The following is a 27,075-nucleotide window of genomic DNA, read 5'->3' as shown; positions in this document are numbered from 1 at the left end:
GATATGCGACGGAGTACAGCTGGAGTTTTTTAAGGCGGTCAGAGAAGGGCATCTGCTTAGGCCTGTGATTCTTTTAGTGAGGTATTTCTGCGGCCTTTCCAGTTGTTGCAGATGTCTTGGAGGTACATACCAAATGGGGCATTGAATTCTATAATGGGTCTAATGAGGGATGAGTACAGTGGGACAATGACCTCCTTTTTTCTGGATGAAAAGCCCTTAGTGATGAGGTGTGCCACATAGAAGGATTTCCTGACTGCTGCGGTGATGTGGTTATCGAAGGTGAGACCACTGTCCACCTGTGTCCCTAAGTCTCTTATCACACTTTCGGTGTTTAGTGTACTGCCATCTATGTGGTAATTCACAGGTACATGTTTTTTCCCAAAGGGGATAACTACATTTCTTGGCATTGAGCTTGAGCCCAAGGCTCTGGCACCAAGCATCTCTTTCTGTAAGGCCCTTTTGTAGAGTATCCACATCATTTGGGGATTCAATAATGGATCCTAGTTTGCAGTCATCTGCAAACTTTGTTAGCCAGAGACCCTTAGTGTTGGCCTGTACTTCAGAGAAGTAGATGCCAAACAAGAGCGGTCCCAGGACTGAACCCTGAGGTACTCCACTTGTCACTTCTCTGGAGATGGATTTGGAGTCGGCTACTTTTACAGTGTGGGTTCTGTCAGTAAGCCAGTTGGCAACCCATTGGGTGACGTAAGGATTAATGCCCAGCTTAGTAAGTTTATTTATGATTCCAGAGTGGGCGATGGTGTCAAAGGCCTTGGAGAGGTCTAGATAGGCTGTGTGGACCACCTTACCCTCGTCCACGACTCTGAAGAAGTCAATCAGGTTCAGGAGACAAGATCGGCCCTTCACAAACCCAAACTGGGTGGGGCCCAGTGTTTGAAGGTTGCCAATGTCTTTGTTTATAAGTTCCATGATAATACGCATTGTTAAGGTGCTTGCCTTACAAATACAAGGTGCAGAGTTTGCTTCTCGAGTGGGATAATTGGCTAGGCATAAAATGGCTCACAAGGGCAGCTAGCTTAGTAGTAATCTATGAACCTATGGCCTTGCAGATCAGGCTCGTCAGACTGATGAGACGGTAGCTCCCGGGATCCAAGGTGGATCCCCCCTTGTGAAGTAGGATAACTGTAGCTGTGAGCCTGAGGTGAGGCTATGATTAAACATGACACTTAGGTTCGGTGCCAGTTCATTTTGTAGTTCATGTAGTACACAGCCTGGGATGTCATCTGGTCCCATGGATGTTGTATTCTTAGCTTTGGAGAGTGCGTTTTGTACCTGTGTGGCCTTTATTACCGGAATTTGGCAATCTTCCATTATTGAGATGGGCCATTTAGGGGGTGAGGGGGGGGTGAATTTGGCATTGAATCGATCTGCCAGGATATTGGCAATATCCTTGCGATCAGTATATTTAATGCCATTCTGCTGTAGCTCAGAGCAGATCTGAGCATTGCCATTTAGATTCTTGACATAGTCATAGAATGCCTTATGGTTGTCTTTGGAATCTTTGTTAATTTTATTTTCTTAACTAACTTTGGAGGATTTTATGAGGGATCTCAGCTTCTTACTCAGGCTGGCAAGGGAGTTTTTTGCATCCTGGGATTTTCCTCTTTTCTGCAACAGTTTCTTCCTTTTGTTGTAAAGTTTGTTTATGGCAGGGGACCACCAGATTGGCTTCTTTTTTTTGGAGAAGAGCATCTTGGTTCTATTTGGGATGGCACGATTCATGCATGAGTGGATGTGCCCATACAGTGCCTCAGTGTAGGATTCAGTAGTCAAACTTTCAGTTCTCATCTGCATGGGTGTCATGAAGTTTGTCACTTCTGACTTGAGTAGCATGAAGTTGGCTTTGGAGAAGTTTTTTTATGGAGGTTTCCTTACTGGGGGGTGGGGGTGGGATGTGAATGTTAAGGGTGATTAGCTTATGGTCAGACTTGACCAACGAGTGGGTGACCACAGGTGTGGAGCATCGATTTCCCATGTTGATAATGACCAGGTCTAGGATATTGGAGCCCCTGGTGGGATTATGGATTAGCTGATCCAGGGTGTTGGAATTTATGAATTCCAAGAACCGTTGGGCAAAAGTGTTGGTACATGAGTAGTTTTCCCAGTTAATGGCAGGGTAGTTGAAATCACCCAGAATTAGGGTGTTTGGTTCTATCATAATATTTTCCAGTATGTTTAGAAAGGTGTAGTGAGAATCGTGGGGCATGGTGGGGGATCTGTAGCAAGCTACAATTTGGATTGCAGTCTTACCTAGTGTTAGTTGCACCTGGAGAATTTCAGACACATTGTGTTGGGCAACTAGCCTGGTGGTGTGAATATCCTTGGTGAATATGGACACTCCTCCACCTTTAGTGTTTCGGTCCTGGTGTGGTGGCCGAAAAGTGTGGTAAGAGTTGTAGCCTGGTATTGAAGGGGTGCTCTCTGGAGCCTTGAACCAGGTTTCAGTTACTGCACAGATATTGATGTTCTCCATTTTTAGGAGTGCATTTTGAGGTTTAGACTTCTAGCATTGAGTAGCATTACCTTCAGATTTTGCATGCTTGTACCTGTTATGGTGGTGGTTTTGTCCTTTGAACTTTGCCTTAAAAAGGCACTATAGGGGTGGCAAGAGCCATAGGCATTAACCTGAATCCCAGGGGCAACAGGTGCAGACCATCTCTGGCAAAGCATTGTGATCTGTCGATCATGTCATCCCAGGCAGACAGATACTGGATCCCCTTTGAATGACACCAGAAGCTTGGCCAATTGTTGAAGTCAATCATTTTGTCCTTATACTGTGGTATCATTCTGGGCGAAGGCAGGATGCTACTGAGGGCTAGGGTCATACATGCCTGGGTCACATGATCCAAGAGCTCTTCCATGTCTCTTTTGATGCAGTCCAGGGAGGTACGTCTCAAGTCATTCACATCAACATGGACAATGACAGAGTCATATCTGTACTTGTTGTGGAGTGACTTGAGTGCATGCGTTATGTGGCGGATCCTGGCACCCGACAGGCAGCTGACTGTAATTTTCTCCTTGTTCAACCTGGTAAGTGGGACTTCAGTGTGCCTGACTATAGCGTCACCTATGACTAAAGTGTTAGGTATGTTGTCTTGTCTTAGGTGCTGTTGCTGGGTGGCACACTGGTGTTGTGAGCTATGTGACACTTTAGTTGTGATGGAAAATAAAATAAAAAAAATCAAAATAACAATACCTAAGACACAAAGCAAAGACAGAAGGAAACACATTAAAGAATCAATATATTTCAAGAAACCACATACATCTTGGACAATCAAAACAATTCTGGCAACCGACAAGGAACCAATAAAACTTGCCCCAAAAAAGTCAGAAGATAAATATTTCTTACACAATTCTAGATAATAAACAAAATATATCTACAGCCAATAGTTTTAAGCATAGATTTTTTTGAATCCAAGCATCTGCACCAGCCATTCATCTTCACAAAATCATACATTACCCCACATTCTACTTTAAAAATTTTATAAAATCATAAGTGCAAGAACAATTTGAAAAACTAGCCACGTGTCAAAGCCCTGACATACATTACATTCACCCAAAACATTACAAATATGCAGTCATATTCTCTGCAAAGTTCCAATTTACATTTGCAATCTTATACTCTCCAAAAAATCCATTACTGCTAGTTTCAAGCATTTAACACCACTATCTAAAATTCCATACCCATTATGCTAATGATTCTGCCCCACTGCAAACATCTGTCCATTGGCAAAAATGCTAGAGAGAACTGCATGCAATCATCTTGTACTTCATACAAAAAATAAATTTTTATAGACATGCAATGCAGCTTAATATTACTCATATAGTTATATAATTACATAGTTTCATAGTATAGTACTAGGCTATCTGCCCTGGGGCATTTGTAAGCCTAGCCATAGTGATGTGGCTTTTGCCACCCCATGAAATGGTACAAAAATGTACAGAATACATTTAGAATACTGTGTCTCTGTCTAGTAGTGACACAATGAAGGTCCCCTTATATAATAGAATTAGTTTACTGTGCCCCTGTCTGGCAGTGACACAGATGTGACCCCTGGGGTAAACTTACGATCTCCCATCCACTCATCAAGATTTCTCTTGAAGAGAGTCAGTGAGGGGCTCTGCCTAATACGAACTGGGATCTTGGTTCCAAAGCATGGGAAGCCTCTGGGTTATGAATCTATCCCTCCAGCATGTCCTATTCATACTTGTGCCGAGGTTTAAGTCTTTAGCTCTCGTGGTCCTGATGGATTTGGATTTTTTGAGGTGGAGCATGTCCATCAGATCCTGATTTGACATGGCCTTGTACGTCAGGCAGAGATCACCTCTGAGCAGGCGGTATGCTACTGAATAGAGCTGAAGTTTCTTTAGTCTGGCAGAATAAGACATATGTTGGAGACCCTTGATCCTCTTGGTGAGGTACTTTTGTGGTCTCTCCAGCTGTTGCAAATGCCGGGTGAGGTACATACCAAATGGGGCATTGTACTCAATCATGGGTCTGATGAGGGAGGAATATAGGGGTACAATGACATCCTTGGATCTGGATGTGAATCCCTTCATGATGAGGTGTGGAAGGTAGAATGTTTTTCTAACCACTTTGGCAACGTGGGTGTCAAATGAGAGGTCGCTGTCGACTTGGGTCCATAGGTCTCTGATTACTTTTTCCGTACTCAGTGGGTTGCTGTCTATGTGATAATTTGTGGGTACTTTGTTTTTCCCAAAGGGGATGACTATACATTTTTTGGCATTTAGTTTAAGGCCGTGACTCCGGCACCAGTTGTCCGTTTCTGTGAGGCCTTTTTGTAGGATGTGTGTGTCTGCTGGTGTATCGACAATGGCGCCTGGTTTGCAGTCATCTGCGAACTTTGTCAGCCACAGCCCTCCCATGTTTGCTTTAACATCTGAGAAGTAAATGCCGAACAAGAGGGGTCCCAGGACAGATCCCTGTGGGACACCACTTGTGACTGGCTTTGAGTCTGACATTGCTCCAGCGATTTTAACTTTATGGGTTCTGTCCTTTAGCCAGTTTGCAACCCATCTAGTGACATAAGGGTTTACTTTTAAGCTGCTGAGCTTATCAATGATGCCTGAGTGGGATATTGTGTTGAAGGCCTTAGCCAAGTCCAGGTATGCTGTATGGACTGCTTTGCCCTCATCGATGGCTCTAGTGACTGTTTCGAAAAAGTCAACCAGGTTTAAAAGGCAGGATCTGCCCTTTACAAAGTCGAACTGGGTGGGGTCAACTGTCTGTAGGTCCCCTATGTCTCTGTTTATGAGTTCCATAATGATTCTTTCCATAGCTTTGCAGACCAGGCTGGTTAAGCTTATGGGGCGGTAGTTTCCAGGGTCTGTAGAGGCACCCCCCTTGTGGAGTGGGACCACTGTTGCCGTACGCCAGTGTTCAGGTACATATCCCGAAGTAAGGCTAAGGTTAAATAGCATTTTTATGTGTGGGTTTAGCTCCTCTTGGAGTTCACATAACATGCAACCCGGGATACCGTCAGGTCCCATTGATGCTGTGTTTTTTGCTTTGTTTAGTTCGGTTCTCACTTGGACATCTGAGATGACAGGGAGATTACATTCAGCTGGGATAACTATTTCTTTTTTTTGGGGTGAAGGAGGGGAGAAATTTGCACTGAACTTGTCAGCCAGAATGTTGGCAATATCTGTGGGTTCAGTGTATTTTTGTTGTTTTGAACCAACTCTGAGCATATCTGAGGGTTTCCGCCCAGGTTTCTAACATAGCTGAAGAAGGCTTTGTGGTTATCTTTAGTGTCCTTAGCAACTTTTCTCTCAAAGTTGGCCTTGGATGTTTTTATGAGAGAACGTAGTTTTCTGCTAATGTTGATCAGAGATGTCTTCCCTTCATGGGATTTTGCTCTGATGTGCAGTAGCTTCCTTCTTTTGTTATACAATTTGTTTATGGCTGAGGTCCACCAGACAGGATGGTTACCTTTGGTGGAGAGGGACTTGGATTTGTTTGGGATTGCATGATCCATGCATTCTTGGAGATGTCCATAGAAAGCATTTGTGAAGGATTCAGCATTGTGGGATGTGGTATCCACTGGCACAGTGGGCTTAAAGGACACCATCTCAGTCTTAAGAAGAGTGAAGTCTGCTTTTGAGAAGTTTTTCACTGTGGTCTTTTGTGCTGGGGGTGGAGGTGGGATATGTATATCCAGGGTGATTAGCTTGTGGTCAGATCTCACTAGTGAGGGGTATACTTCCGGTGTGGAGCATTTTGTCCCCATGTTTGTGATGATCAGGTCTAGTATATTATCTCCCCTAGTGGGAGAGGTGACCAGTTGTTCCAGTGCATTTGAATTTATGAATTCCAGGAACCTTTGGGCTAGGGTATTAGGGCTAGAATAATGTACCCAATCTATGTTTGGGTAGTTGAAGTCTCCCAGTATGATGGTATTTTGTGATACATTCATATCCTCCAATGTCTTCAGGAAGGCTGAGTGGGGTTCTTGAGATTGGGAGGGTGGTCTGTAACATGCTACCAGTTGTATAGCAGTTTTGCCTATGGTTAGTTGCACCTGTATGGTCTCTGATGCTTCATGTGTTGCTACTAACCTGGAGGTGTGGGTGTCCTTGATGAATATGGACACTCCTCCTCCTTTGTGGTTCGCCCGGGTTTTGGGGCGAAAAGCATGATCTGAGGTATAGCTTGGTAGCGCTGGGGTGCTCTCAGGAGCCTTGAACCAGGTTTCAGTTACTGCACAGACGTCAATGTTCTCCATGCTGAGAAGTGCATCAAGTGCCTGCATCTTGAGATTTAGACTTCTGGCGTTGAGCAGCATTACCCTTAGTTTTTTTCCATTTTTGTTTTCTAAGGAGGTGGGTTTGTCTTTTGAGCCTTGCCTAAAAAAGGCACTATGGGGGTGGCAAGAGCCTTAGCCAATATCCGGAAGCCCAGTGGTGACAGGTGTAAGCCATCCCTTGCAAAGCACCGTGGCTTGTCCAACATGTCATCCCAGGCAGACAGACACTGGATCCCCTTAGAATGACACCAGTACTTGAGCCAATTGTTAAAGCTGATCATCTTGTCTTTGTATTGTGGTATCATTCTTGGTGAGGGCAAGATGCTGCTCAGGGTCAGGGTCATACCAGCCTGGGCTACATAATCGGAGAGCTCCTTTATGTCTCTTTTCATGTAGTCCAGGGAGGTATGTCTCAGGTCATTCACACCAGCATGGACAATGACGGAGTCATATTTGTACTTGCTTTGGAGTGACTTGAGTGCGTGTGTTATGTGGCGGATCCTAGCTCCCAATAGACAGCTCACAGTCACCTTCTCCTTGTTCAGCCTGGTCAGCGGGACATCAGTGTGTCTGACTAGAGAGTCACCTATTACTAGTGTATCAGGCAAGGTGTTTGGCCTTAAGGGCTGTGATTGGTTGACACACTGATTTATTGAAGTACGTGTTGCATGTGTTTTGTTTTGAGGTGGTGGATTTTTGGATGTCTGCTTTGGGAGCCTCTGTTGTTTTGGTAAGTTTTTTATTAGAGCCTCCGAGTATGTCTTTGTGTTTTTATGTGTTTGGTTTGCAGTTGTGGTAGGTCTATGTGGGACTGGGATTGTTGTGTGTGTGGTTGCCACCTCCTCCTGTCTGGTCATGCCAGCGTGAGTTGAGAGAGTTCAGCCTCCAGTTTGGCTATATAGTTGCATCTCTCACATGTATTTGTGTTTGTTGGGAGGAGGAGAGGGTTGTCTGTGTACATGAGACAATTGTAGCATTGTCTCAAGATACCCAGATTGACCAGCTGAATTGGAGACGATGCCAGTAATCTATCACTCGACATGCTAGAACAGTATAACGGAGTGCTGTACCTTTAAGGGAAGTGGGTATTCACAGGGGTGGTAAGTAGATGTAGTGCTTTACCTAGTACGAGAGTGCTTACTTAGTAGAGAAGTATTGAGAACAAGTGCTAGGCTTATAATATAGTAAGTAGTCTGGTTATACTAAGAGTAGAGCTTCCTTACGGGAAAATTTGAAGAGCAGACTTGGCGGAGCCAGAAAAAGTTTAACCTTGTTTAACCGGCGATTCCATTTAGACCTTAACAGATGAAATAGAGCCCAGCATGGATAAAGGCATAATAATAAACACTACCTTTCATGACATAAAGAAAACTTTTGACATTGCAGATCACAACATTCTAGTGCAAAAACTCACTAACTGACTCTTCTCTCCCAAAGTCTCAAAATTATTTCAAAGCTATCCAATCAATAAAACTTTTGGAGTAATTGAAATGACTGCTTTTCTGAAACAAAAACTAGTCCTAAAGTTGTTCTGCAAGGTATCATTCTTAAACCACTTATGTTTTCACTGTTTATGAATCAACTCACTTAGCACCTACCTCAACTCAAATGCATCATTTATGCCAAAAAAGTGAAGACATCATCTGTAACAAACTATAAGGGGACAATGTCAACCTGGTGCTATTTTGTCCAAAACAAACTCAAAGTCACTACTAATATGATGACATTAATGCTGGTCAAAACCAAGGAGAAACTAAACAAAGCCTAAACCAAAAACATTAAAGAAGCACAAGGTAACCCCCAACTCAAATAAATTAATAAACAAATAAAGGCACCTTTGCATATTCTGGCTGAACATCTATCCATCCACATCAATACTGGTAACCAAATTAAAAAAAAATACTGAATCAGACAAAACATTTTCACACCTACTCACCCCCAAAACGAAAACAGCCTCAACCCTAAATGTATTACTTCCCAGAACAGAGTATGGCCTACTACTTACTTCAGCTCTATATTCAAAAACACTAAATTAATTAATGTGTTAAAACAAAATGCTAACATTTATTAACCTTCTGAAACAGCTCCAAAAGCAAAGTCCGAAGTGTCAGTGGTGACTGCTTTGAAGCAGGGAGGGAGAAGGAGAGACCTTGATTTAAGGATATCTGTTGTCTCCACCAAAAATATTCTCTTCTAACAAACCCCAGTACTGGGATATAAAAAGGTAAAGGGTGATAATGCTGGGACCAAGAGATTTCAGCTATCATAACTATTTGAAAAAAGACTCGTTAAAGATAAGCAAGCTCTCTAAATATTGAAACGTGGATACCATGTAGCGTGTAATAAGCTATAATTGAAGACAGACATTGTATAACACTCTTGGTGCAGTGTATAGTCCAAAGGGTAAGGCAGAGGACTGATAATGTGATCTAGATGTACAAAACCTTAAGAAACAGCTGAAGTCTGGATGAATAGTGATGTGATGATAAGCATCTTGTAAGTCTAGTGTTACCAGGAAAGTTAAAATAGGAAGACAAAGTAACAGCTTGCAAAGTGACGTCATTTTGAATGTGGGCACTATCACAAACAGGTTTAAGAAAGAAAGATCCTGAAATGGTCTCCAAGCATTTTCTGTCTTTGACACTAACATAGGAACTGGTTCAAGGACTCCTTGGGACAGCAACTGATGAGGAACAGGTGAAAACAAGAGAGTCTGATTTGCAGACTGAGGAAAAGGAGGAATGTCATCCCACTGCCATTTGTAACCTGGTGAATGATTTTCAAAACCCTTTTATCCAAAACAATGTGTTCCAAAAGAGAAAAATGGAGTTTCAGTCTTTCTGGAAGAGAGGGGGCCAGGGTAGGAACGGGCCACAAGATATCTTGAACAGTCATGCAGACTTGTTGCAATCTCCTTTGTTTTGGGAGTTTTGAGACTTCATTTTGGAGCCCCCTTGCCACTTCTTCTCAAACATCTGTTTACTTGAATTCTGTTGAGACTGTTTATTCTGTTTATTTGCCAAAACTGGATGAGAAGAAAGAAAATCCCTTTGACAATTTGGAAAAGGAGGGATAAACAATTTTAGAGATTCCCTGGATCAGCTTGCCCCTTTCATCACACTTTTTGATCACCTCTGCAGCTGAGGGGCCAAACACTAAATCTCTATCCAAGGGAGAATTTAAAATTTCATTTTTAAATCATTTGGGAAGTTCTGAGAATGCAGCCAAGCAAACATTCGTAAAACAGTACCTGTTGCCATAGCCTTGGAAAATGTATGAGTCATACTTACCATGCAAACAATTAATAGTGACCTGTGCAATAGAAGTTACCTAAAGCAGATTTTTCTTCACAAGAAGAAACTCTAGATAAAACATGCCTCATACTTTCACAATATGCCAGAACAAACTTTAACATATGAGCCTGACAATTTACAATTCTGAAAAAGTTGTAGAAGTACACACTATTTCCATACCTAGCAATTATTTTCCCATCCTTATTAGAGTAGGAGTAACTAAGTGCTTAGCAGCAGAGGGGTCAACTAAGGCTATAACTGCTTGGTTAGGTTTGGGAATAGTGTATAAAAATGTTAAAAGACTAAGGAACTTTATACATCTTATCTGCCTTTTCAGGAACAGGTGGATGACTATATGGAAAATCTTTCTGTAACAACTGACAGTATTTTCTGAGGGACTAAAAAACCTCAGTGTTCCCCCATTGAAAATACTGGGACATTCTATCAATAGTCTCAGAGAAAGAGAAACACCCACAGAGAGAATCCGAAACTGAGCTCTCCTCTCAGTCTGAAACAGAAATCTGAGGACAAAACCCTGAATCCCTCCTTGCATCTTCCTGTTCAGATTCAGGATCTTGAACCTCTTCAGGAAAAGAGGTATTGTTCTTTCTTTTACCAGAAACTACTTTACAAGAAGGATCAATACCCTTGAATTAAACCCTGAGACAGTCCAGTAAACTACTCCTATCCAAAGAAATTTGAGTAGGAGTAGACACATGCTTGCTTATCTGTTCTGATAGCAACCACTGCTTCCCCAGGGATGGAAACAACATTCTGATACAATAGGGAAGCCTTCACTCATCCCTCTCCCAGTACTGACAAGAGTGGCTCTCCCTTGCCCACTGAGGGACTCCAGTAGCCACAGAGGACGTAGCTTATCTCCTGTTCCACAGTGGCTGTACGTGCTACACCAGAGGCAGCTGGAGTAAAAGATGAGTGGTCTGAGGTTCAACAAATTTTCAAAGTAGAGTCACCCACCTGTGTCTGAGGCAAATTACTAGCCTGCTGTGGTGGCAAAAGCTGTTTGCTTTTTTGTTTATATGGCTAGAAGAAGGACCAACCATAGAACCAGCAAACTGTTCCACATTCAAGCTGAAAATGGCACCTCTTTCCTGGGCGAGGACAGCAAAAAAAAAATAAACACAATTTCTCCACAGAAAATATATTTTCAGTTAGTTTACACTACTTTTAAATTGACAGAAAAAGTGAGTGCCTTGTTTAAAAGTATATTACAATCCTGAGACAGTCCTTTAAAACCCAACAGTTCTTGCTTTAAAATAACTTTAATGAATATTAAAGTAATAAAACACCAGAATATATAAAAAAATGGAATTTTTTTCTCCAACGTGAACTTATCTTCCCAACAAAGGAAAGCAGAAGCCAACCATCGATCCTTGAAAGCCTCAGAGGAGCACACTTTTCAGTGGCAGGAAAGTTCAGAAGGACTTTGCACCCAAACTTATATTTTATTCAGCTCAGCTCAAGCTTCTTGGCAGTTTGGGCACACTGAACATGCACTGAAGATTTGGAGGCTGGCCTCCTGTTATATCTTTGGTGGGGTATAACCCATATAGCTAAGGCTACTGCAACAGTGATTAAAATGAAGAACAAGCTAACTTTAAGGAATTAAGTCACTAAAGTATGACACCATTTGAGTTTCAGGTTTCATCTTGCTTGGAAAATGCAAGCTTGTTGCTAATTTAACACATTTCATAAGAAAGTACAGTTTTGTACCTACCATAAATGTAGATGTTCGAAGATCCACATTGCTGCAGTCCTTACTTATGGGGTAGTCTGCTGTCCTCGGTCGGCCCGAATACCAAAGTATTAGGCTGACGTCGGTCATGGGCGCACAGCCCTGACATCAGAGCATCAGGGTATAAAAGCGCATGACCGACGTCATATCCTCAGTCTTTTCTTGCCCCAGATGTCAGAAGGCCCTAAAAGAAAGGCCACAGCCAAAAAACAGAATACCTTCCCAAAAGATATGCCCAACTACAGCCATCACCCAAACCATATAACCATGCTAAGCTACAGAGGGGAAGGAGGGAGGGAAAATTGGACTGCAGCAATGTGGATCTTCGAACATCTACATTTATGGTAGGTACAAAACTGTACTATGTTCTTCATCTCACATTGCTGCAGTCCTTACTTATGGGTAGAATCCCAAAGCAACGGGAAAGGGAGGTTGGAAAAATCATAAAGCATTAGGGGCTGCTAAAATGCCCTGTAATATTGCAGTGGCAAATCCAGCCCTAGACTTAGAATAAAGAGGAAGGTGGTAATGTTTAGAAAAAGTATGTACTGAACTCCAAGTGGCTGCTTCCAAAATATCCTTTGTAGCTACCCCTTAGAAAGGCAGTAGAAGTTGCAGTAGCACTAGTGGAATGAGGTCTGATTCCAGCCGGAATCTCCTTACCATGATGGGAATAACAAAAGAAATACAAAACCCAATCCATTTAGAAATAGTTTGTTTTGAAACAGGTCTACCCTGTGAACCCAAAGCAAAAGAAACAAACAACTGCTGAGACTGTCTGAACTCCTTGGTTCTGCTCAAATAATAACGCAACTGCCTGTGAATATCCAAAGTATGCAAAATCTTCTCCCCTTTATTTTGAGGATTTGCATAAAAAGTAGGCAAATGAATAGTTTGGTTTAAGGCCACACTAGAAACCACTTTAGGCATAAAGGAAGGATTAGTACGCAAAGATACCCTATCCTTATGAAAAATCAAGAAAGGCTCCACTGCCATAAGGGCCTGTAATTCAGAAACCCTTCTTGCAGAAGTAATGGCCAACAAAAAAGCAGTTTTCCATGACAAATACTTTAACTCGGCAGTAGCTGCAGGCTCAAAAGGTTGTAGAGTAAGCTTTTCCAACACAAAATTGAGATCCCAAGCAGGAGTAGGAGCTCTACGTGGGGGTCTTATGTTCTTTGCCCCTCTGAGAAACTGCTTAAACAAAGGATGAGAAAATAAAGGAGGGTCACAGTCATAATTAGCCGAAATGGCTGCAGCATGAACCTTTATGGAGGAGAAGGACAAACCTTTGTCTAATAACTCAGTAAGATATTGTAAGGAAGCACTCAAATTAGGCTTGGAAACATCAAAGTCCTTCCCTTTGCTCCAAATAAAAAATCTCCTCCATTTATCAGCATAAACTTTCCTTGTACTAGGCCTCTTGGCCTCCAAAATAACATTCAAAACTTGTTGTGGAAGCTGAGAACCTCCAGAATCTAAAACAGAATATGCCAGGCTGTTAGATGCAGAGACTGAATTCTGACATTGAGAAAGTGATTGCCCTCCTGAGACAAAAGGTGTGGAATCAAAGGCAGAGGCCATGGAGGCTCTCGGACCAAACTCCTCAGTAGTGGGTACTAGTGTTGTCGAGGCCAATCCGGTGCTATCAGGATCATGGATGGCTTGTCTTGTCTGGCCTTCAAGAGAACCTTGGGCAGAAGAGGTAGAGGTGGAAAGGCATATACATGAAGATTGTTCCAACTGAATGACAGAGCGTCCACCTTCCAAGCTGTGGGATGAAACCTTTTTGTGCAAAACTTTGGCAACTGGTAATTTAGTGAAGAAGCGAACAGATCTATGTCTGGAGTTCCCCATGACACTGTCAACTTTTGAAATACCTGAGGATCCAATTTCCACTCGTGAGGATCCACTATTTGTCTGCTCAATACATCTGCTAAGGAGTTCTGTGCTCCTGGTAGAAATCTTGCCTGAAGATTGAGGTTGTAACTGAGAGCTGTCTCCCACAAAATCATCGCTTGTCTGCAAAGAGGGTACGAATGAGTTCCCCCTTGCTTGTTGATGTACCACATGACAGTAGTGTTGTCTGTTAGAATCAACACCTGCCCTGGGTGAAGTAAATCCTTGAAAGCCATCAATGCAAATTGTACTGCTAACATCTCCTTCAAGTTGATATGCAAATGTTGAAGTCTGGCAGGCCACGTGTCTTGCACCCATTTTCCATTGAGGTGTGCTCCCCAGGCCTTGTCCGAGGCATCCGTCGTTAGAATCTGACTCGCCTCTGGTCGGGTCACAGAGAGTCCCTTGTTTAGGTGACATTCCTGAGCCCACCACAAAAATTCCTTCTGAATGCAAGGTATTATCTGAATGACAGTGTCTAGATCCTGGCAGTGTTGAGTCCATAGATTTTTGAGATACCATTGAAGCTTCCTCATATGCAATTTGGCATTGGGAAGCACCAGAATACAAGATGCCATGAACCCCAAGGCTTGAAGGACTGTCCTTGCAGTCAGCCTGGACTGTAGAGACATTTGATGGAAATAAAGTGAAAGACTTTTCTGTTTGTCCGGGGTCAAAAGGCCATCTGGGAAGCTGTATTCAGTCTCACACCCAGAAAGCACATGTCCTGAGAGGGTACTAGACTGGACTTTGTTTCGTTCACAGAATACCCTAGGCATCTTAACACTACCATCACATACTGTAGATGCTGAAGAAGCTCGTCCTTGTCTTGTGCCATAATCAGGCAATCGTCCAAATAAGGATAAATTTGTATTCCTTCCATCCTGAAAAAGGCTATCACTGGAGCCAGAACCTTTGTGAACACTCTGGGCGCAGTAGATAAGCCAAAGGGCAATGCAGAGAACTGATAATGTAAATTTCCAGCTCGAAAATGCAGGTACTTCCTGCAACTGGGCCTGATAGGAACATGAAGATAAGCCTCTTTTAGATCTAGAGTTACCATCCAGTGATCTTTTCCCAGCAGAGGCAAAAGCTGTTGTAATTTCAACATTTTGAACTTTGGAATGTCCAAATAAGTGTTGAGGAGAGATAAATCCAAAATCGGTCTCCACGTGTTCCCTTTCTTTGGTACTAGAAACAGGCGGAATAAAACCCTAGACCCACTTCTGAAGGAGGTACTGGCTGTATGGCTCCCATGTGAAGAAGTAATGAAATCTGTTTGTGAGCCTCCATCCTTTGCCGAGGAGGAATGTCTGGCATACCTTTGAAAGGAGGCAATGTATGGAAATAAAACTTGTAACCTTTGTTTATAATGTCCAACACCCATTTGTCTTGGGTGATTAAAAACCAATTTTGCTTGAAGAGAGCTAGCTTTCCTCCCAAAGGAGCTGCCAGGCAAGAAGAATCTGGCAGCTGAAAATGCAGGTCATTGGGCCTGTTTACGAAAGGACTGGCCCCTACCCTCACCAGAAGATTGAGCAGGCGAACTCCATGTTCTAGGCCTAAAGGTACTCTGAGCTCTGCCCCTACCACGCCTAGATCTACCCCTAGACTGGGAATCAGAAGAAGGGTACGTCCACCCCTTAGCAGGCCAATTTCTACTAAACTTAGGAGGATGAACCTGCAAAAAATCTTTAACAGTCTGCATAGACTTAGCCTTGTCCTCCATTTTCTTCAAAACAGACTCCACAGGAGGACCAAACAAAACTTCGGACTGTAAAGGGGCATCCAGAATTCTAGACTTAACATGCTCAGATAAATTCTGATCCTTAAGCCAGGCATGCCTACGAAGAACTGAACCAGTGGCAGCCACTCTAGAAGAAGCCTGCAAAGCATCAAAGCCACACTGCAAAGAATGTTCCCCACCTGTTCAGAAACATGCACCAAATCTTGCAATTCTTTACACTCTATGCCCTCTGCCAAAGCATCCACTTTAGATTTTAGCTGAGAAAGGAGGAAATTCTGATATTTCAACATATGAAACTGGCAATTTAAAGCCCTCATTGCTAAAGTAGAAGAGGTGTACACCTTCTTACCCCATCTGTCCAAAGCTCTAGCTTCCTTATCTAGAGGAACCGGATTCTTTACAACAGAAGCCCTAACACCCTTAGGCCCCTGACTAATAGTTTCTGGGTCCACCCTAGGACTCTTATATAGGTATTTATGAGCCTCAGGTACCCTATAATACCTGTCCGGTTTAACTGGTGCAGGAGGCATAGAATCTGGATTAAATGAGGCCTCGAAAAACATCCTGAACAACATCCAAAACAGGAGGAATAGCCAAGGGTCTGTGCTGTGGTAAAACAAGAACTCTCTAAGCCTCTTTCTGGAATCTGAGTAATCCTGTCCTTCCCACTTAAAATGTTCCCTCATAGAGTGTAAGGTTTCTGAAAATGAAAAATCCTCTGGAGGGGAAGCAGAAGGAGTAGAATCCTCTGCATCGGAATCCGAATAAGGAGGAAAATCTTGAATATCTTCAGCAGAAGACTCAGAATCATCTGAGGCCTGCTCCAAAATTTCCAACTCTGGCTCTACCCTGGGCCTCTTATCAGGAGGGGGCATGGAACCTCTAATTAAAGTAATCAAATCTTCTGCCATTTTAAGCATATGCTTCTTAGGTACAGACCCTGAAGAACCAGAACCAACTCCAGAAGAAGGCAAAACAGACCTGCCCTTAGAAGGAGCCCTAGAAACAGTAGCAGAAGGCCTAACTCCCTTAGGCAAAGAAGGGAGAATAGTAACCTGAGAGGCCCCTTCAGCCTGACCTGACTCCTGTGAGGCCACATCCTGTAAAATCAAGGTTTCCCCCTGAGACTAAACAGAAACTTCAGCCGGATCCACCTGTTCCACTGCAGTCTCTAAAGGACCGGCGTCCGAAATGGACGAATCATCCTGTCTAGGCTTTACAGATTTGTCTTTACGCTTCTTCGTGGAAGCAGGCGTCGGAGGATCCGACGGCATATTATAATAACACCGTTTGCCAAAGACTGACCTAGCGCAATCTAGCCTTCTCTTAATAGTGCGCTTATTAAACCTAGCACAAAACCGACACCCAACTACGTCGTGCTCCGGTCCCAAGCAAGGGATACAAAGCGAGTGGTAATCCCTATGCGGTATCTGCTTCCCACAAGAAATACAATTATTCACTTTTTCTGACATCCGGTAAATAACTGAGGCAAGAAAAACAAAAATGCTCCCCAACGGGGTACTTAGCCCAACTTGGTATGTCTGAAACTCCGAAAACGAAAAATTTCAGAAAGCCGAACGGCACTTGCAACGCTGCTTCTGCATCGGACCATGCGGCAAAAAAGACTGAGGATATGATGTCGGTCATGCGCTTTTATACCCTGACGCTCTGATGTCAGGGCTGTGCGCCCATGACCGACGTCAGCCTAATACTTTGGTATTCGGGCCGACCGAGGACAGCGGACTACCCCATAAGTAAGGACTGCAGCAATGTGAGATGAAGAACATCAATAATTATGATATGGAACAGATTTTAGGCCTCTGCTCCCCCATTAATTTTGGCTACATCTCTAATTCTTGCTCTAAGTGTTTGAGAGCTATGTGTCGAAGTGACTGGTGACTGAGTAGTGCCTTAGTCTAAGCCTAGACATTCCAGTTGTCTTGGTGTCTGTGTTTAATTTAAATTGCATTAGAACTCTGGGACTGCTGCATGACACTGCAAAAGTGAGAGTGAGTGAAAATAACAAAAGCAGACTGTGAGTATTCAGCAATCAAAGCAGAGCAAGCCAATGATTGCAGTAACTACGTAATGACAGACACCATCCAAAAAAGACATGCTAATGCAAAAAAACTCTTACTCTATCAACTTTCTAGCCATATAAGAGTAATATTTAAAATCTGCCCAGGATTTGGAGGCATTGTCCCTTATTATTTTTTTATACTGTCCCTAATTCTTTCTTCAAGAGATTGACAGCTATGCACACATACTGTACAAAAAAGATGTTCTGCACTGCATTATACTACACTGAATTTAACATCTGGCTATCAAAGTACATTCAAGACAATGAGCAATTCACCCTGCAGACAATGACTTATGGTCTTCAAGGACTGTGTATAAAGGAAAATAAATGAGAGGGAGAATACATCTGCTAGTTACGGCATTTTAGGTGATTGATATTCCATGTTTTAGTGCTGCTCACAGCACAGGAGCAACTGGGAACAGAGCTGACGGTTACCATCACATTATACAACGTTTATTTATGAATTGTATCTTCAACAAGTCTGCAGTTATTGAGGTTCAGTGCTGGCATTGTTGTAGCTAAAAGCAATAAAACTACTAGATGAAAGCACTATCTTGCTGTTTGCGATGTATCTGGGTATCTTAGTGTCTATGAATGCTGTGCTTCACTGAAGGTTTTTTTTCCTGCAGTGACTTGTCATTTTACAACAAAATATGCTTTTTACAACATTTTATCACTTTATTTTTTTTAACTTGCATTTATGAGTGTAAAAGGTACTCACAGCCTTCCTTGATTATTTTTTTTTAATCCAGGCAACTGGAGGGCAATCAGATATAGTAAGTGGTGGACCTATCTGCAGGAGATACAGAGTACCTGATGATGGTTCCTAGTTTTGCCTTCTGAACTGTGTCTGATTTTGAAGAATATCACTGCTAATGGTTCATATTTTTCCTGTCCCTTCTGGTAAATCACTAAGGATTAAAGTCAGGCAATAATGCTAAACATTATAGTTTTGTAAAACGTACTGTTCAGAAAATGCACATTGATGAAAACCCTGTTGGTCTGTTTCCATAAGTGAATTAGACTAATATTTAAAAGTCATTCCTGCTTTTAGGGTCTTTCTCCATCCAACCCCCATTATTACACTGAGAGCTATGAAAGTTCCTGAGTTTGTCGTATTGTTGGTTTCTTTGACAATCTGTAGTTTTTTAGTCAACCACAGAGAGTTGCAATCACTAAATAATGGCAGATGTTTGTGTTTCAATGAATGCTATGCAAACCTGTTTACTCTCTCAACTCTCCAAGTATAGAAAGTTAAATAAGCAACATTAAAATCTGACCCTGATTTTGGGCCTATGTTCCCAGAATATTTGTGTTTGGCTTTGAAATCAAGTCTTTCATTAATAAGTTGAGAGAGCATTGTTTTAAATAATAGTGGAACATCAGACAAGTTAGCTGTATTGCTGGGACTGACTGGAAGAAAATTACTAACTGTTGTTAGCTCAAAATTCTGACTTTGCAGGATTATTGAAATTTGTGTGAAGAAATTTGGAATACTTTAATGTGCGGATCGTTATACAAAGCTTTCATTTTTATCCCAATCAGACATCTGAAATGCACAGAGAAATGGCTATAATAGCTGGGTGGGGGATGAGACCTCCCTGTGGGTGAAAGTAACTTTCCCTCTTCTCATTCCTCAGTTTAAACAGTCACTGATCTGGATCTGCAGTAGTGGTGTGCATTTGTTTAAAGCAGTATGGAATATTTTGTATGACGCAATATGGAATACTTTGTTATGATGGCATTTATTTACATTTTTTTTATCACAATTTGACATCCAAGGTATAAACAGTAAAGTGGATGTAATGCAAGTGACTAACTCCTTATGTTTTTTAATGACTGTTAAACAGTAGTTACTGATTTTGCATGTCAAGGGTAGTATCAAACAATGCACTTGTTAAAATCAGAGTTAGACTGGTATTGTTATGACTAATGCTTGTGTGTGTTTGGGGGGGGGTACTTAGGAGTAGCAATTTAGCCATATATTTCACTGTCCATTGTAAACAATAACATAAGTGGCTATCTTTGATGATCTGGAACAGGATGTATGTAAAAGTAACTGAGCATTAGTACAGCTGTGCAGTGTTAAACACTGCTATTTCATAGTGCATAGTTTTGGTTGAGTTCTTGACTGTGTCATTTTCTGTGAGAAGTCCGCATGCCATCCATAAGACTGTGTGGATTTTATCCATGTGATCTGGTTTCCCCCAATACCCGAAAAACATGATGCAGGTGAAATGGCACTCCACCAGTTTGCCTGTAGTTCTGTGTGTGTGACTGCATCTTTTGATAGACCTGGCTTTCAGAGGCAGTGTCGGCATGTCTATGTTTGAAACAAATATTAATAATCTTACAGATCTTGATGTGAAAAGATACAATATTGTAACCTCATATAGTTTTATAAAAAAGATGATTAGCTTTTTTGAAAGGTTATCTTAAACGAGGGGCTGGAAAATATGTGGTCATTACTACTTAACCCTCTGAGGTGTGCAGAGAATGTTGGTATAGTTTGTGTAAGGGCTCTGAACAGTGTTTTCATTATTTTTTTTAAATCCCCCACTCCAAATCTCACAGGTCTGCAGAGAAGATCGCTGAAGCATACTGTTTAGGAGCAACAAATTGGAATACATTAGTGGGACTGTTATCATTTCACTTTCCTCACAATCAAACATCAGATATATATAGATGGTTATTTTTTGAGGAGAGGATTCAAGTTAATGAGGTTATACATGGGTCTATAACACTTTATCAAAGGTTCACTACTGCGAATCACTGTCCATCAAACCAAATACAGTGAACATTCACTTCAACGAATGACTTACCCAGGGAAAGGAATGAGTTGCCCAGCATTCTGACCGTCATACACAGCACAGTATATCAAACCCACCCTGGTGGGGAGGGGGGATGCCCCCTAAGTATGTAATACCAATTCCAAGATCGCACTACAGTGAGGAAAAGGGCAAGTTTCTGATGATGGACAACTCGTTCCTTTCCCTGGGTAAGTCATTCACTGAAGTGAACGTTTGGTAAAGATTTGGTTCGATGAACAGTGAATCATGCCATGAACTTTCCATAATGTGATATAGACCAGTTATACATATCTGACAGCAGCAAGATGAACAATGTTACCACGTTCTGTTTTGTTCTTTCCATTTCATCCCAGTCTAACATCAAACTGGTACACAGAAGGTGGCTTCCTTTTCATTGGGGTGAGGTGGCAGGATGTTTTTATGTCTAACAGCAGAAGCTCCAATTTAACACCAAAGAGATACACAGAAGGCAACTTTCTGTTTTTTTTTTTTTTTTACTGGGAGGTAGACAGGCAAGCATTATTCCCCGATATGATGCACATTTCCCAATGCGTATTTTATTGTGGACTGCTATTTTGTCAGACACGACTTCTTTCTTTCTTGAAAGAAAAAGAAATATGCCTGAATGTATTTCTTTGCTCATGTTTTTGTTCAGGCCATCAAGAATGAAAAAGGTTGGAAACTAGCTCCAATATAAACATCAAAGCTTATATTACCCAGTGGCTTCTAGGGACCTAGTTGACCCTAGACTCCTGGTATAATTTGAATACTTATTCCACAGTTAATGCAGTACATATGTGGCCAGTTAGGATGTGTTGAAAGGATGCAAGAAAAAAGTGCATTTAAAGAATAACACTGAATTTTTCTCCTTAGTCAATATTTTTATTTAGGCCGTCACTGGATCAAAAGGAATTGGGGAAAAAACAAACTGCACCTCAGAACATCTAGCAGCTCCAGCCTACCAGCTTAATTCAGTTATTTCCTCCACAGTTATTACAGTAAAGTCTGGCCCAGTTATAGCACGTGTTGAAAGCATGCAGAAAAAAGCTAACAAAATGTGCAAATAAATAAATAAAATAAGAAAAAAGTAATCTGAATAAAGTTTAGAAGCCACAGTGGAGGCACTGGGGTGAGGAGAAGCGGGGGGGGGGGGGTGTTAGGGAGTGCCAATGAGCCCTTTCACCTAGGACACTACTTCACCTAATACCCTAACATTCTGAATGCAGTTTTGTTTATGCTGTGTTACTTTCATGATTACTAATCACTTGCTGCACTGTGTCTTGCAAGCTGATTACTGCTACTGCAAAGTAATCAACTTGCAATACTACTGGATGTTCTCAATACTTTTTGCTAATGTGACCCATATTGTGACTGAAGAGACTCAGCACTAGGCTAACAAACAAAACAAGCAAATAAATAAATAAATGAATAGTGTTGCAAAACATGGAACTAAAAAAGGCAAATTACAAGTAGCACTCAAGGTCTTATGACAGGATGATGAAAAAGAGGGAAAACAAGGGGTACTCCTTTAATGTTGTTGGTTGTGACAGCAGCTGTGAAATCGTTAGAAATAAGGCAGAAGATGGGTACTATGTAGAAGTAAGAAACAAGGGGAATATTATTAAATAGGTACACTGGCTAAATGTGGAAAATTGGGGTGGTACTTAAGGCAGGGTTATTATAAAGGCTTTTGCTGCTATGAAAAAAAAAAAAACAAAGACTATGAATAAATAAAAAAGGAAGAAGACAAATGGGTTTATCTGTGGGAGGTGGGGACTTGAGGCACAATGGAAGGATTAAGACAGTGGTTAGAGGGAAGCTGTCAGAACAAGAAAGAAAGAAACAGATGGGCTTGCAAGCAAAGGTGAGGATGGAGTGTTCAGAAAAAGGGACACAGGCAGAAGTGCTCAAATGGGCTGAACAGATTGAACAGGAGCTGGATGACAGAGCAGAAAGTGTGGAATAAGGGTGTAATATTACAGGAGGCACTCCATATGTGTGTATATATATACATGTAGAACTCAAGCAGTTAGACGTGTATGATCAACAAATCTGTATAATGCATCAGTGGTATCTCATGCAGAGCAAAGGATAGCAGTGATGCCTACAAGTGTAAACAGAAAGGGAAGAAGCAAGTGCATATGCAATAAAAGTGTGCAGAATACTGTTGGCTACATGGAAAAGTAAGAGATATGGGACAGCTCTGAACTGGTGGACAACAACACCACATACACAATCACCATAGATATAGCCAACCTGCTGGCAGACAGGTTCAGTGAAAACTTCACCCCCCCCCCCCGTCACCCCCATCAGTAAACAAGGACATCCCCAGCACTTGCTCCCCCACCCTCATCATCAGGGAGCAGGTCCTTAATGCCCTCTCAAAGGCAAAAAGTACAGTCTGCATGGGACCTGATAACATCCCTGGCTGTATCCTATTTGAACTCAGGCAAGAGCTCTAAGCTCCATTAGACACCCTATTCAGACAAAGCCTGAGCACCAGCTTCATCCCAGCTGAATGGAAGACAGCCACTGTCATCCTTCTACACAAAGGTGGAGCATCCATTGACCCAGGCAATTACAAGCCCATCACCTAACTAGCCTGATCTGCAAGGCCATGAAATGCATTATTATGGACCTTATAAACAAGAACATTGGCAACCTCCAAACGTTTGACCCCACACAGTTTGGTTTTGTCAAAGGGAGATCATGCCTGATAAACTTGATCGACTTCTTTGAAACAGTCACCAAAGCCATGGAAGAGGGAAGTCGGTGCACAACACCTACCTTGACCTAGCCAAAGCCTTTGACACTACTCCCACTTGAGCATAATAAACTCTCCCAGCTAGGGATCAACCCGTATGTTATGAGATGGGTAGCTAACTGGCTCACTGATAGAACCCACTCAGTCAAAGTGGGGGAAGCCACCTCTAGTAGTAGACCTGTAACAAGCAGTGTACCCCAAGAATCAGTCTTGGGGCCTCTACTGTTTGGGATATACTTTTCTGAGGTGCAAGCCAAAACCAGTGGTCTGTGGCTGACCAGGTTTGCAGATGACTGCAAGCTGGGCACGGTCTTAAATTCCCCTAGTGATGTGAACATCCTCCAAGAGGGCCTTACCCAAACTAATGATTGGTGCCAGAAGCATGGCCTCAAACTGAATGCCAAGAAATGCACCATTATCCCCTTTGGGGAAAATGTCATCCCCACTAATTATCACATTAATAACAATGTACTAAGTATGCAATCAGTCGTGAGGGACTTAGGCATCCAGGTTGACAGCAACCTGATTTTTGACCACCACGTTGCCTTCATTGTACGGAAGGCTTTCTACACGGCCCACCTCATAAATAAGGGTATTTCATCCAGGACCAAGGAGATTATAACATCCCTGTATCCCTTCCTTATCAGACCAATTATTGAGTACAATGTCCCCTTTGGCATGTAGCTTGCCAAGCACATGCAGCAGTTGGAGAGACGACAGACGTTCCTGACCAGGAAAATCCAGGGTCTCAAACATCTATTCTATACAGATAGGCTAAATGCCCTGTCCCTCTACTAAGTCTCATACAGACTTCTCAGAGGTGACCTCTGTCTCGCATACAAGGCCATTTCAGACCCAGCCTTGATGGAGTTGCTGCATATCCGCAAGACAAACTCCACTCCTGCAACCCGCACACAAGGCCTTAACCTGGTCTGTGACATTAATAGAACTTGTTAGCAGGATAGATTTGTGTCCCAAAGACTCCCTCTCCATGTCAAGCAGAATACCTCTTTAGCCCTCTTTAAAAGGAATCTGGATGACTAGATGGGAAACCGAAAATAAACCCCTAGGATCCCACCTGTGTCCCTGCTGGACAGAGGGAACAGGTGCTGACTTTGAGGGAACATGGGCGAAATTCTTGGCTAAGCTTATAAGGGCCTCCGGGCCAACAGCCTAGTATCATCTTATGAACCTATAAGCTGTGACACAGATTACTGGAACTGGTAGGCAAACATACTGCTGGCTTTTTCAACATCTTTGTACAGACTTGTTCTTGTAAAAAATAACCATTTCAGGTCAAGTTATCTCTCCTTTCAAGACAGGGATTCAAACTTGAATAATTCTCACAATTAATCAGCTCAGAAACAGCGTAAAACCTTAACACTTTAATTGGAAAGTTAAACCATAGGTGTAGGTCAGTCTTACTCAGTGCATAAAAAATTTGACTATTTCCTTAAATAAGGGTTTCAGGTGAATGGGATTATGTGAGGCAGTGCAGAGGCAGCCATCTAACGGACTTCTGTACAATGCCCACTGTTAGACTCTGAAGATGAGGTGGACTGTCAGACATATGGGTATAGTTCAAACAAAGAGCAGCCCACGACAAGACTTACAGCATAACATCCTTAATAGGGAGGTCTGCTGGAGACAGTGGTGACATTATATTTGTTGTCTTCTACATCACTTTTCATAGCTCAGGAAATGGGCGTCCACTTCTGTAATATACTGGTAATAGTTGAGGTGTCTCTACAACAGTCAAGGGTGGTACACCCCTTGCCAACTCCCAAGTTCCTGATATCAGTTTTAAATTAATGTCACAGATTCAAACAACTGATCCCATGATCTGTACCAATGGGCTACAATACAAAGTGGTACCACAGCATGTGTCACCCACTTTTGATAAGAGAACCCTGAGTATCCATATGTACTGGATAACATTAGCATCCAAGAGGTTTAATGTTGTAAGGAATTTGGGTGTTAAAAATGACAACAGATTACGTTCTGGCCAATGTGTGCTTGATATTGTTAGAAGATTTTATTGTGAGATGAGATGAGTTATATTTTCAAGAGTTTGGCTAGTGGAGATAAGATGGTTGTACTTCCAATTTATAAATCCATAGTTAGACCCAATATTGAATATCATGAGTCTACCTGTGTGTCTGATACATTGCAGTTAGATTAGAAAGAACACAAAGGCATTTTAGAAGGATACATGGTATGATGGGAAAAAATTACCATGAAAGGTATAAGCAAATGTCATTATTTCCAGTTAAATAAAGGTTAGTTAGAGGGTGATTTAATTGCAATTCACAAATGTGTTACAGACTCTGGTATTGAAAATACTGTGGGTATTAAAAGTAAATAACATTCACGGAATATTAGAAATACTAATTATTTTGTTAATGGACTTTTCAGTGTATCTGTTGTGCAGAATGGTGTTTTTCATGAGGGGGTGGTAATTTGTGGTAGGTTTAGTGGATAACCATAAGGGCATTTAATCAAGATCTGTATTGAGGCACAGTCTTTGCAGGCCCTTTTTATGTATTTTGCTTGTTATTCACAACACCGAACATTAAATGAACCAATTTCAAGTTCAGCTTCTGTGGCAAAGCCATGCAAACACTCTGCATTGTTTCCTGAGTTTTCTACACATCAAATGTATGTAATACACAAAAACACACAAAAGGTGGAAATATTATAGCATATTTAAGATCAACTACATATGTTATACCTACAGCTCTGCAATTCCACCTGCAACGATAGGGTACCTTTAAAATGTCTGGCTTGATTCTCTTTTAACTTATTTGCAAAACATGTCTAAATAGCTTTTCATTGCTTGGCTCTGTCTTCAAACTTGTGAATCATGTTCTCTATCCACCTACAGTGTAATTCAGTTCACTACACAATAAGCACGCCTTTTAACAGAGTTCTGCTGGTACTTACTTGTTTATTCAGACCATACTTTGCAGATAATGACCAGTCATACATGCCTATGCAATTGGAGAGCTCAAGCATTTTAATTGGGTTTTCCATGGCTTCTTCCACAGTAAGGAACTCGTACTCAAACAGCCGCTTACATCGTAAGAATGTCAGCTCACGATTCTGATTTAGATTTAAGTCCTCTCCTGGCTGGCGGGCAAATAATGTATCATTTTCCAATGTAGAAAATATTTTTTTCTGTAGGAAAACAGAACAGGAACAGTACTAAGTTCAGGGAGTGTAAAGTAGTTCACATTCTTGAAAACTTGAAGCATATTGTCAGAAAATATGCTTGATAACGAGTACATGGACAGAGTCCATCTACATGATTTCAATGTGTCTCTAAGTATACCAGCCATTACATGCTCCCTAAAACACTTTTCACCTGAAATGGGATTTTAATATTTATTTGTATCTGTCAAACAGCCAAATTGTTCCCACTTATGCAAAAACTAAAACTACTACTAGGTTTCTCAACTCTTACATGAGCAATATTTCCTCCTCCAACAGCAAAATAAATATAAGCACCCTCGCACAACCTAAGAAACCGCAGCCACTGCCAAATGTCATGTTTCTGACCATTTTTTCTCTATACATGTCCCTAATATCTGGGTTCACTCCCTCCAGATCTTAAAGACACATCATCCTTCCCTAAATTCCATGGTCTACTAAACTCACATCTAAAAAATCCACGTTAAATGTACTTGCAACCTTGCAGGCTATATAACCTAGATTAGCCCTACTCTTCCTACATTCTTCACTTCCATAATGCCTTTTATGTGCTGTCCTAAATTTTTGAACTGCTACATTATGACATTATAACCACTGTAAATCTTAACTGTTTGTATACATCCCTTTATAAATATCGTAACCATCACTGTTTTTAAAGACTACTATGCCAAAGTGCCATTATTATGTACTTCTCTTTGCAACTCTTCTCATTCTCTTGAACTGAGGCT

General features: G+C 41.7%; 1 protein-coding gene across 1 annotated transcript in view; it reads right to left on the bottom strand.

The window, feature by feature from the left end:
• Window positions 1–27,075, bottom strand: part of ACOX3 (acyl-CoA oxidase 3, pristanoyl) — a 1,839,061-nt gene that overhangs the window by 1,492,518 nt on the left and 319,468 nt on the right. Inside the window, exon 3 of the mRNA XM_044062802.1 lies at window positions 26,081–26,314. Within this exon, the coding sequence (XP_043918737.1) occupies window positions 26,081–26,314 (234 nt within the window). The remainder of the gene's footprint in view (window positions 1–26,080; window positions 26,315–27,075) is intronic.

Source organism: Protopterus annectens, chromosome 2.part1 (assembly GCF_019279795.1).
Source record: "Protopterus annectens isolate FY-2018-M chromosome 2.part1, PAN1.0, whole genome shotgun sequence".
Taxonomy (NCBI): Eukaryota; Metazoa; Chordata; order Ceratodontiformes; family Protopteridae; genus Protopterus; species Protopterus annectens.
The sequence above is the reverse complement of the archived record's forward strand: the minus strand, read 5'-3'. Positions and strand labels throughout refer to the sequence as shown.